The sequence below is a fragment of the Larus michahellis genome, chromosome 1 (genome assembly GCF_964199755.1).
Source record: "Larus michahellis chromosome 1, bLarMic1.1, whole genome shotgun sequence".
Lineage (NCBI taxonomy): Eukaryota > Metazoa > Chordata > Aves > Charadriiformes > Laridae > Larus > Larus michahellis.
Genome location: NC_133896.1, coordinates 210787207 through 210799332, shown reverse-complemented (window position 1 = coordinate 210799332; position 12126 = coordinate 210787207). Strand labels below are relative to the sequence as shown.

General features: G+C 44.8%; 1 protein-coding gene across 3 annotated transcripts; it reads right to left on the bottom strand.

Annotated features, from left to right (window-relative positions):
• Positions 1–2386: 2386 nt before the first annotated feature.
• LOC141737967 (high affinity choline transporter 1-like) lies at positions 2387–11881 on the bottom strand. 3 transcript variants are annotated; one of them, XM_074572983.1, is made up of 10 exons: positions 10743–11881; positions 10393–10464; positions 9999–10118; positions 8855–8968; positions 7167–7322; positions 6534–6682; positions 5886–6029; positions 4730–4883; positions 3623–3840; positions 2387–3187 (listed from the first exon to the last, which is right to left on the bottom strand). In XM_074572983.1, exons 3-10 carry the CDS (start codon positions 10054–10056, stop codon positions 2666–2668), a joined length of 1515 nt encoding a protein of 504 aa, XP_074429084.1. In that variant the 5' UTR covers positions 10057–10118; positions 10393–10464; positions 10743–11881; the 3' UTR covers positions 2387–2665. The 3 variants fall into 3 exon arrangements, with proteins under 3 accessions (XP_074429084.1, XP_074429082.1, XP_074429083.1); XM_074572981.1 differs by having other exon boundaries at positions 9999–10464; XM_074572982.1 differs by lacking the exon at positions 10743–11881 and having other exon boundaries at positions 9999–10663.
• Positions 11882–12126: the final 245 nt, after the last annotated feature.

The following is a 12126-nucleotide window of genomic DNA, read 5'->3' as shown; positions in this document are numbered from 1 at the left end:
AGGAGAGTTACAGTAATTGTGTCTTTACCATTTTTGTCTCCCCATGTGAAGCAGAGCGTGTTTTAGTTCAGAGAAGCTTTGTAAGGGCAAAGTGACCCTGCTGAGTATGCCAGATACCCCTTACAGCCCTAAGACTTTCCTATTTGAAGTTGCTGGGAGTTTTCTGTGGTGACGCTGGGTGGTGACGTGATGGTGGTGGTGATGCTCTTCAGCAAGGTCCTACCCCAGAGTGCTCTTCTTCGACGCTGTCTTGGGAAGCTGTGGATCTACTGCCCATCAGGCCAAGCATGTGAGCACGTAAAAGCTTTAATATCAAACTTTGAGACTCTGCAGGGGAACAGCAGGAGAAGCTGGGCACAGTGGTGCAGAGACAAGATATCTCCAGATTTAATCATATGTCTTTCAGAGCCACTAGGTGGGATGGTCTGTCAGTGGGATGAGGATGGATGCTGACCTGGACATGAAGGCATTGGAGTTACCCTCTCGTCTGGGCCATGCAGCAGGTCCGTGCCCTTGTGCGAGTGCGCTGTGGCAGCTTTGGTCTGCTCCACACAGAGGGACATACAGGTCCCCAAACTAGGTCATCCCTAAATCTTGCAGGGGAGTATGCTTGAGTCAGCATACGGCAACTGCGATTTAACAACAAGAGCACAGTTCTTCTGGCGCTATGGTAATGATAGCCTTAGTGTCTCCCTTAGCTAAGCACGACCTCGCATGCTCCCACTCAAGTCACTGGGGTGTGAAAGACCTCAGTGGGTGACCGCCTAGGGCCATAGTTAATGCTAATGCTTCCAATTTTAAAGCCTTTTTTTGTTCCTCTTTTCTAGACGTAGAATAATAATATTTCACAACAATCTCTACAGGAAAGAATTTCTGGTCTTGGTTTAACAAAGCGTATCAACAGCACTGCTGTGCTTGGGAAGTTAAGTGTGCTCGCGGGTGTTTACCAACACCAGGGCAAAGCATAAAGCGGTGTGATACGTCTGAGGAGCAGGCTCTCCACCTTGCTGAGGGTGGATGTTTTAAAGGAGACGGATGCTCCCCATGGGGAGCATAGTCATCAAAGCCATATCTAGAGCTTGGGGCTGCCAGTCCTCCTCCCGAGACACTGCACTTGCCTTGGGTCAGTTCAGAGTGACACGTGGCTCCTCGCTGAGCTTTCTGCAGCTGTGCATGGTGGCACCAGCAGAGTTTCTCACCTCGTGCATGGTGTTCAGCACGTGCTGGAAGCAATTCACCGAGCAGCATGTTGTTTTCGCCCTCAGCAGCTCAGAGTATCTGAGCTGTGGGGTATTTTGGATATGTTAGCAAATATCTTCCCTCCAGCAGTGCCAGATATTTCCACGCACAGCAGCTCCCACAACCACTTTGTAAAGGTTTTGTGGTGAGGGGCTGCCCAGAGCGTGGTTCCTGCTGGGTCTTGGTGAGCCACTGCACGGCTACCAAGGGAAGAACAAAATGACAGCCATCCACGAGCTGTCACTGCAGGGTCTTTCTGAATCTTTATTTCAGCTCCCGTCTTAATGACCCATCCCACTGAGGGATGACCTTGGTCCATCAGACTTCAGGCTAGAGTCCGAACTCACTAGTTAGCTGGGCTGCTTTTCTTCTGACCCGTTGAGAATTTATGCAAACAAGGTACCAGGGGCTTTTCTGTACAGATCCTGAGGCTTGAATCTTTTGGGATCTTGCCCTTAGGGTGTCGTGTCCCTGCAGGCAGGTTTAGGATCACTTCCCAGCACCTTTCTGTCATCACAGTCCTCTGAGGTCTCACACGCCAGTTTGTGTATGTGTCCCACAGCATCCCACGGCTCTGCGCGAGTAACACCTTTGCATGAGTGATTTGACCAGGTTTTTTAGAGAAGACTTGTTGAAGAGTCTCTCAGGCACCTCCTTTTTTCCAGCTGGTTGAGTTTTTGTAAATAGTGGCTACATAAAACTTTCTTATCCAGTAAATAAGGGCTGCTGCTTCATCTTGCTGCTTCTGCCCTACCAGGTCATATGAGAGGGGATGTCCTCTCCTCAGCCATGTGGCAGCAGACTGTCTGCTTGGCCTGAGACCACAGCTGGGGAGAGGCATATGCAAAACTTCTTGCAGTATCAAAGAAAGCTTTGTAAAGCTTACAAAGAGTGGCGCTGAACTGATATTACTGCTGGAATGCTATGGTGGTTGCGCTGTGCTCAGTAATCTGTGTTTTTATAGGTCTGATGAACTCCCCAGGGGAGATTATGCTAAAATTCTAGCTGTTGTGATGGAAACAGGTTTGCTCACCTTTTTTTTTAAATCAAGAATACCCAATCTATTAAACATTAATTTGTGTCCTTTGTGGTGAGAAAAGTATGTGACTTGGGAATGCCATAAATGTTGGAGCGTGATTTGTAGCTTTGCCTTCAGGTGGGGTACCAGCAGAACCCTGAAGCAAACACCGCTGGGGCCCGTGGTGGCCCATGGTCACCACCACAAGATTGTGCTTCATCACCACGCGCCTTTAATCACTGCAGACTTGCAGGTCACACATTCTCCTTGGATGAACAGAGTGCGTCTTTATTACTCTGTGAGGACTTTAAATAATTCATTACTGGAGAAAGCAAAGGGAAGAGCAATGCTATTTGTGCCAGGCTCTAATTGTTGAATGCACCATGACCTTTCAAAGAGGCCCCACATTTAATCGCGATTCTCTTCTAGTGCAACCATTGGCGAACCCATCTGCTTCTTCATCTGCCGTAGGGGAATGAGGGTGCTGCCCCCCCCCGTGATATTGCAAACATCCCACCTGCGGGGAAGGATGTTCCTTCGAAACAAAACCACAGCCACATACGAAACAGCAAGGATTGTCCCCAAGGTGACAAGCACGGTGAATGTTTTAAAGGGGAAGAGCTGGCTGTAGGTCCCGTTCACCAGGGAGCAGGCTGGGTAGCAGATGGCAGGGGGGATGCTGAGGGCAGGTTCTCCTGCCAGCAGCCTCAGGAGGAGCCCAACCAAGAAGCCGGCAGCCGAGCCATAGGCGTTGGTGCTGGGAGCAAAGAGGGCGCAGCAGAGCTGGGGGAAGAGCAGAGCGTACACCAGTTCCCCGCTGAGGAACCAGAGGTCATAGACAGAGCTGGAGTAAAAAGCCAGACCGGCAGCCGCAGCCCCAAACACCAGCATGGAGGTCCTCATGGCCCATAAGACTTCCATCTCCGTAGCCTGTAGAACAGGAGATTGCAACATTACAGACACGGTGTTTGCTGGCTGGGGGGTCAGCACTGCCCTGCCCTGGGCTGGTTCCCACCAAGCCCTTGCTGCCACTGCCAACAGCCACCCAAGACAGGCAACCGTGGAGATGGAGCTGCCCTCTGTAATTTTAAGGATCATGGTTTTGTGTTGTTTCCATTAATATACTAGACCAAATTCTGTGTCAGTCATTTTATAAAGAGCAAAGCTCACCAGTGTGGGTATTTGTATCCCTACCAGGGATACGAACACCCCTGACCTATGCTTGAAGCTCTGGCTCCAGAGCTCAGTTCAGCAGCTGAAGGACAGACACTTCTACCTGCAGACCACGCAGACTGGACTTGAAACAGTCTTGAAACAAAAGCATCTATCCTGACTCCAAAACTACTGAACGTTGTAACCAAGTACCTTTTTCCTCAGGGTTTTCCTGTAGATATTGTGAGCGAACATGGACCCGGCGGAGAGTAGAGCTGAGTCTGCAGAAGACATTGCGGCAGCAGCGACGGCTCCCAAACCAGCAACGGAGATGTATGCTGGGCAGAGATAGTGCAGAACAAGTGGCAGTATCATTGCCGATTCCCCTCTCTCAAGTGGACTTGGAAGACCATAGCTTGTCTGGTTCCAGTCTTTAAAACAGAACAAGGAAAAGTTACTACAAATCCTTCACTGACATTTCTGCTGTCTTTGAAGCTGCCTTTCCACAGGGACCAGTCGCAGCAGGGGTAACCAGTCACAGCAGGCACACTCAGTGTTGTAGGACTTGGATTCATTTTTTGGATTCTCTTTATCTTTTGTGATTCCCCTGAGCATGCTGCAGCTCCCACTAGATCAAAGAGTTTCCTTTTCCCCAGTAGCATCTACAGAAATAGCTGTACTTTGTGCGTTTCCAGGAACGGTGCACTTAAAGGTCAACCGTCTAGACCTCGCTCAGGAGGAGAAGGGAGTTTTTCTCTGATGCCCCTAGTCACAGATGAATTCATGAGTTCAAGTTTGGTGGTCTGGCTGCTCTTTAACCCTTCCTATAAACCAACACAGGATTGATCTCCTGGGCTGGGGCTGTGCGTTTCAAGGACTGAACTTCTTGATTCCTTCAGGCAGGTTTTCTCCTGAGTGTTATTAACAACCTGCAGTAATATTACTGGGTCTTACATACAGAAGGCATTAACAGAAGCAGGCATAAGATTTCTTGGAAAATAGGATTATACAGCATTTTACAGAGTCTGCCTTCATCTTTTCTTGCCACAAGATCCATAAGGAGCCATTTCACCACAATGAAATAGCTTTAAACAGGTCTTGGGGCTGCTTAAATGTCTCTAGGTAGTCATACACTGAACCTCAGAGTGCTCCACGTTTCTGGTACAGCCTTCTGGCTTGGTGGCCAGGTCTCCCATTGAGGGCTTTTAGGTACACAGGACGAGGTAATTTGAAGTATAAATCAGGACTTCTTTGGGTACCATTTTAATCAGCTTTGACCAAAACATGTTAATTATTCAGAGACAAACGATTTAGTTTTACCTGTTGATGCTGCAACTGCACCAATGAGCACAGAGGGGATGGCCATTAAAAAGCACCCCAGTCCGGAGAGGTAGGAGATTAGCCTTGCCTGTCCTGGTGAGGCAGCAGAGAGCACTCTTTGGAAGTAAGTTTGCCACGGGATGCTCCCAAGCACCTGAAACATTCAGATGTTACCGGTGGTACCCACCAGGCTGCTGTAGGGCATCATCCATCCCTTCAGAGGGATGATGATCTTTACCGTTGTAAACCTCTCGCTTCAAATGCACAAACTTTGCCCAGTTTTACCTATCGAGGATGATATTTGTCATGGTTGAGGGTGTCTTTTTACTTTGTTTTCATTGTGATGGGTGTGAAATGTTGGTCAAAACAGGTTAATGGTTTGGCAGGCTGAGAAAGCTAAATAGAACAGGTTAAAAAAGAGTTGTTTGGCATAGTAAAAGAGGCACAGAGGAAGGAAAAGAGAAGCTTTTCAGGAATGGAACTTTTGTAAAAACCTACCAAAACTTAGCTAGAGTATAACCCGAAATTAAAAATAAAATCACCATTTTCACTTTCTTAGCAGACAAATTTCGTCAAATAAAATCTGAAGATTCTGTCCTCACCAAACAGGCTCAAGCTTCTGTGTGTCCCTATTACCAGCCTGGCAAGAGCATAACAACCTCCTGTAGCCTTGGTTATATCGGTAGCTCAAAAGTTGAGTTGTGCAGCGGAGCCAATGGCACCATGCTTGCTGATGGCCTGCAGTTGTGTCATTTTAATTTTTTTTTTTTTTTTTCAAATAGAGGAATTTTACATAATTATGTTAAAAGCACGCTATGGACGTTGCAAGACCAACCTCTCAAATGCTAGGAAATGCCTCATTTAGTGCCAGGAGTGGAACCAGTTACCTGGATGGTCTTACTCAAGAGGTACATTCCTTCACGTGGGTAAAGGATGGAGTGTCCCTACTGCTTTTTTCCTTCCCATAGCTGAGCCCTGGATCTCCCTGGTCCATTCAATGCGCTGCATAGTGGCTGAGAGAAGGTTTTACACATCATCCTAACTCTGCCAACTGTGCAATGTAGGGCTCCTGGCTGGAAGAACCCACAAGTTTTCTAGACAGAAAGTCCCTGCACAATCCCTTCTACCAATCATCTGTCCAAGAAATACTCCATACCAGGAAGAAGAAGTCATCCAGCCACCTTCCAAGGTACTGTTTTTCTATTTTCCCAATCCAAGGGTCTTGGTAAGATTCATGAGTTGCAGTGTAATAAATACTTTCCGTTGCAGAGTTCATCAGGGCAAAAGGGATGCAGATCCACTAGAGCAGAAACAGAAATAGTTAATCATTTCCCCAGGGTACTTGTTCTTGGAGAATCTATCCAGATATTGAAATTAAGGTAGATGTAGAACATAAAGCTACATAAGATTAAACCCAGACTAAGAGTCTTCCTTTTTCCCCCTTCCTTACTCTAAATCTACGTATTTCTGGTTCATGGCATCATCAAGAACACAAGTCTGTAATTCGGGTCAATTGATGCCTTCAGTAGACAGATCTCTCTCCTTTCCGGTCAAGATTGCTCTGGACAAGTTCTGCAGACCTTACTTGTGAGCAGCCACGTTCACCCAGCAAGGTCAGTGCCTTGTGTGAGCACTGCCTGAGATGCGTAAGGACTGTAAGGTGTTTCAGGAGACCTGTTCTCCTGAAGAGGAACTGCAGGGCGAGGGCTAGTGGTGGAGTTATTTTTGGTCTGAGGCATACTGAAAGGAAGAGCAGGCTTTTGTCCCTTAGGAATCTGGGAACAAAGAAGTGCACAGGACTTGCCAGGCTGAGCGTAATGAAAACCAGCTGGATGACATCTGTGTACGCAACAGAGTAGAGGCCTCCCAGTAGAGTGTAGAGTATGACAGTGCATGCTGAGATGACGATAGCCAAAAAGCCTCCAATATCCAAGATGACCCTCATTGTTGCTCCTGCAGGCAAGGACAGTGGTCAAGTGTTTTAAGACAAGATTTCGTACGTGCAGAATACAGAGTTAAAAAGGATATGTTATTCCCTTGATGCCACACCGTATGAGAAGCACATGGTCTACAGAGAGCGAGCAGAGTGAGGACTCAGGAGGGACCATGTTCCCTTTCTGCTCCTGTTGCTACCTTGCTGTGTGGCCTTTGCCAAAGCACTTTGCCTTTTTACATTTGCTCTCCCACAGGCAAGATGAAGGTACTAATTCATGTTGCCAGACCTCTCTATTACAATATCATGAATATATACTAATGCCATTTGTTTTACAGCTAAAAAAGTATTTTCCAGAAATGAGAAAGGCTTGTGTTCCTCTCACAAAAGGAGACATGAAGCACAACTTTCCACAGCTTAGTCCAACACAATTCCCAAATGTGGCAACTCTGATAGTCGTGCCACATGACCTTTAACAAATACAACAGCAAAGTAAGTATTTACCCAGGGACGCCAGGATAGCTGCAAACCAGAACACCTCTCCTAGCAGTGGTGGAATGAAGAGTAAGCTTCCCATCACATTCCCATAAATTTCTTGAAGGGGATCCATCACTGTCACATAATTCTTGGATCTCATTGGATTTACGAAGAAGAAACCACCTATCAGAAGTGATGACATTTTGGTAGAATTTTGCATGTATTATATTCCAGGAAAACAAAGTAAGAATACTATGGTATTTGTGTATCAGACCTGTATAGTGAGCATGGAATTGGACATAATGGACCCGAGAGAATGATGCAGCCAACCACACACAGGGGCCTCAATTCACTTGCCTAAATGTGAGGTTGTATCCATCTGAAATGTCCCAGGTTATAAAGGACATCTGCTTACAGCTAACAGATATGACCCTCCACTTTTGGCAGATCTACATCTTTCCAGAGTGGCTACTGGATGCCAGCTAGGATGCTCTGGGGCACCCCAAATGGCTTAAGATACCTGTGTGACTGTAACAGGAACTTAGCTCAGAGGATACCCCACAGATAGTCTCCTCTCCATCTCCAATAACCCACCAACCCGAGACACAAAGTTTTCTGAAGTGCTTCCCGTGGAAAAGGTCAGTAGGCAGAGTGAGGCATTGAAGACCCATATTTGGCTAGAAAAGAGACAAACTTTTGTCCTTGACCATGTGATGCAACATGTTGATATATGTTCCTTTTCTGGTTACATTTGCATTTTGGTGGCTTCATTGTCTCTTCCCAGAACCATATTGTTTTATTCTGCACATTGAGCTGAGTCCGACCCTGCTTCATCTGAATATTAGACTTCAGATGTAGAACCATCTCATTAAAACCAAAGAATACGTATTGTACCTAATGCGGGAGCCAAAAGGACTGCTTGTCTGGGCACTGCTGACCTGAGTAAAGACTGCAGGATCAGACCTGCACTCCCCAATTTCCTTAGTAAGAATTACTCACATAAGAAATGCTGGCAATGTAGTTCCAAGCCTGATTCATATTCACGTCAGTTGGACTGGTGTCCTTGCTTTAATCATCCCATGTCCCCAGAGAGTTATGGTATAACTCAGTGTGGACTGGAGGAAAATTTGGTCTTGGCAAGACAGCTGAACTTCAGCGTGAGTCCAGTAATTCTTGTCCAATGGCAAGTTAGGTATAGGACACTGCCAACTTAGCTTAGTTTCAACGAAACAGCGACCAGCTGTAAAGTGGGATAAGCTGGATACACCACAAATTCATCCTGAGATGAGACAATTCCCACTACTTGGAAGAATGGATCTCAGTGGAAAAATTAAGATAGTATTATTTCATCACACAGAAATTTAGAAGAAAAAATTACAATGGTACTGATACTCTCAATAGTCTGTGAATAAAAGATCATGAGAAAAAAGCAATATGCACATAGTCACATGCTTCTAAAGTTCTCAGATAAGATTTTTGTCTTATGAATTGCTCCAAGCAGGCAAAACTCTACACTAGCTCCAAGCTACCCCAATTTATTATGCTTCAGTTTAGAGGATAGCATTATAAATGCTTATTCTCGATCTATTGGAGACTGGAGAAACAAAATCTCCTTTAAAATGTACTGTATCCTCTTATGCATCTTAATACATTCATATGATTTTGTTTGTTTGTTTTTTTAAAGCTTATGTGTCCTGATTACGTGAATTATTTACCAATAAGAAGGGACAAAGCAAATCCCACAGGCGCCTGGACCCACAGCAGTCCTTTTGAAGGCAGGTAGACAATTTCAGCTGTGCCATTGATATACGCTCCTCCGACCCAGGTGGCTGTAAACATGACAGATGGAAATGTAAGGATCACAGTACATACTTTCAGCTAGTTTTGCAGAACACTCTGAGAGCTTGTAAAGCCTTTTCCTCATACAAATATTTAAGCGCATTTCTATTTTCTTTTTAGAGTTTTCTCCCATAGTGAGAGGTGCTGCTGAGTACAAGTAACAGTATTGGAATCTCACCCTAAATGATTTCCCGTGTTCAAGAAGGAATATCTGTGTGCGCATGGAAAAGCTCAATGTTTAGACATTTAGAGGCAATTTGAATATACTGATTTCTAATTTTGTTTTTCTCAATGGAAGTCTCTTTCTAGAGCAAACAGAATTGTCTTTGTTTTTCTACAGTGACTGATAGACCACCCTTCATAAGCATCACCTTCACATTAAGAAAATTACTTAAGAAAATAGACATTACAAAAAAAAAATGCAAGCAGCCATTGCAGTCAGAATACAAACCTACAACATGGGCTTAAGTGTCTTAGCCAGGCATGTACCACATGGGGAACTCTTCACAAAAAACTGGGCAGCGAAGCAAATTTCAGATGATGCCAGGCAGCAAGGAGAAAAAAGGGAAGGGGAGGGCAGCAGTCAGTGGGGAAACATTTTTTCTTTAGGAGAGAGCCCAATTTATTCCACACAGAACTGGATTGTTCCAGGAGTGAAATTCTTCTGTCACACTGGATAACAGAAACTGTTTCAAGATTAAGACCCCAGTCTTCCTTAATGAAAAGTGTCACATTCTCCAGTCACTCTTAAATTAAACTCTTTAACGCTTAACTAAACTCTTAAATTAATCTCTTTAATTTAAAAGAATCTACATAAACATTAGGTTCTGCTCCGTGTGAAGAGGTTTGGAAGAATCCATCCCAAAATGATTCATGAAACCAAACTCCTTTAAAGCCACACTTAGGTAAAATCTGCCCTGACATTAAAGGAGTTCACCTGCTTTGATAGAAAAGTCCCCCAGATCTATGTAATGCATATGTTTTAAGAAGAATTTTTAAAAGTCCTTTAAGAAAACTTACCTGTTGCAGTGAACAATCCAATGAAAACATGTATATTCCTGCCTCCAACCATGGCCATTTCAGCTGGGTTTCTGTTCTGCTGGTCCTTTTTGCTTTTCCAAGAAGCCCAAATTCCAGTAGCTAAAGTTAACATAAAAAACACACTCAAAGATACTAAACCTGGTATATTTAGAGCCATTTTCTGTTAATTAATTTAGGTCATAGAGAGGAATAATGGATTGACGATAATATTCTTTGGTCAAGTCCGCAATCAGAAAAAAAATAGAAAAAAATTAGAAAAAATAGTGCCGTTTTTAAAGAAACTGCAAAGTATTAGTTTACTGTACTTTGCAAGGAAAGATGCAGTATGAAACAGAGCCATAAACCTAAAAGTCTTGAGAAGTGAATGCAGAACCTCTGTCTTTGGAGGACTACTGGCAATTCTTCAGTACTTCCCGTTCTTCAGAAGATATCCAATCTTATTTTTCTGGGGAGCAGAGATTAAGAGGGTAGGAATTAGTGTTGATAGGAGCAACGGGGCACTGATGTGTGGATCACTAGCTTGACTTAAAGGAGGGGAAATGTTATATTTTGTCTAACATGCAATGGTATGAAAATACTCCGTATTTCTCTGGGTTCTAGGCACAAGGCTAATGCAGAAGATAGGGCTAAGAATTTGTCTGTTTAAAGCTGACTGAACTAAACCCACAATAATAATGAAAATAAACCTAGGAAACAGCAAAAGAAAATTTATCACTGACTTACCGAAGGAGCTGCACAGATATTCAAAGCAAGCACCTTAGCGTTTCGCTGCTGGAAGCAGGCAGGAGAGCAGGCTGGTCTTAGACTCTGCAATAAAACTAGAGGAAAGAGAGAGACTTTTCTTTAGCTATTTTGTGAAGCTCCTGTTAAACAGACATGATTCTGAGAAAATCTCATACATGCATTAAAGAATTAAGTTGGTAGACGTGGTGCTGAGGGACATGGTTTAGTGGTGGTCTTTGTCAGTGTTAGGTTGATGGTTGGACTCGATCTGAAAGGTTGTTTCCAACCAAGACAATTCTATGATTCTATGATTATAGAATCTGGGCAGCCTGTTCCAGTGCTCTGCCACCCTCACAGTAAAGAAGTTCCTCCTCATGTTTAGGTGGAACTTCCTATGTTCAAGTTTGTGCCCATTGCCTCTTGTCCTGTCACCGGGCACCACTGAAAAGAGCCTGGCCCCATCCTCTTGACCTCCACCCTTTAAGTATTTATAAGCATTGGTAAGATCCCCCCTCAGTCATCTTTTTTCCAGACTGAAGAGACCCAAGTCCCTCAGCCTTTCTTCATAAGAGAGCTGTTCCAGTCCCCTCATCATCTTGGTAGCCCTTTGCGTCCCCTCTCCAGCAGTTCCCTGTCCTTCTTGAACCGGGGAGCCCAGAACTGGACACAGTGCTCCAGATGCGGCCTCCCCAGGGCAGAGTAGAGGGGGAGGATGACCTCCTCCGGCCTGCTTGCTCGCGTTCATCTGTGGAGTGAGTAGCTCCTTTCCAGGTGGAAATCACAGATTTCTTCATCACAGATGCACTCTGAGCAGGAGTTTGAAAGTTCAAATGTTCAGGAAGGTTTTCTGCAGTGTGCCATCTCCTGCAGGCAGGCAGCCAGGAGTAGCTGCGCATGGAAATGGCAGTGACACAGGCTGAGCATGTCCCATGGGCAGGACATGGTAGGAACACACATGCACACAGGTGATGGCTGCGGGAAGAAGGCGGAGAAGTGTAGGAATCCCCTGTTTTCTGTGACACCTCTCTGTACAAGGGAAAATAAGGTTTTTGCGAGCTTTTGCAGTGATCTGGTAGGAAGTCTCTCTAAGGAGTATTTAGAAAAAAGTGAAAATTAAAAAAGATGAAAAAGCCTGACAACCACATGACTATTTATTCTGCCTTAGGAGAAATATTCCTTTATATTTATATTCAAATATTATTTTGACTGAGTGAGGGGTTTTAACTTTGACCCAATATTTATGTACAAAAGAGACACCGTGCAATTTTAAGGTGCATTTTCTGGGTGGTAATTAGAAACACTCCCTTCCACCTTAATTGCACAAGGTTGTCGAAACTGCAGCTGTCGGTGGCAATGGAGCCGCTGGTTTCTCTGGGCTGCCTTC

Excerpts from the sequence above, each read along its gene's own strand:
- LOC141737967 (XM_074572981.1), bottom strand. The coding sequence starts at position 10,176 with ATGGCTCTAAATATACCAGGTTTAGTATCTTTGAGTGTGTTTTTTATG. Across the intron at positions 8,969-9,998 it reads TGGATTGTTCACTGCAACAG|CCACCTGGGTCGGAGGAGCG; the intron begins GTAAGTTTTCTT and ends TCATGTTTACAG. Across the intron at positions 3,841-4,729 it reads TGCAGTTGCAGCATCAACAG|ACTGGAACCAGACAAGCTAT; the intron begins GTAAAACTAAAT and ends TCTGTTTTAAAG.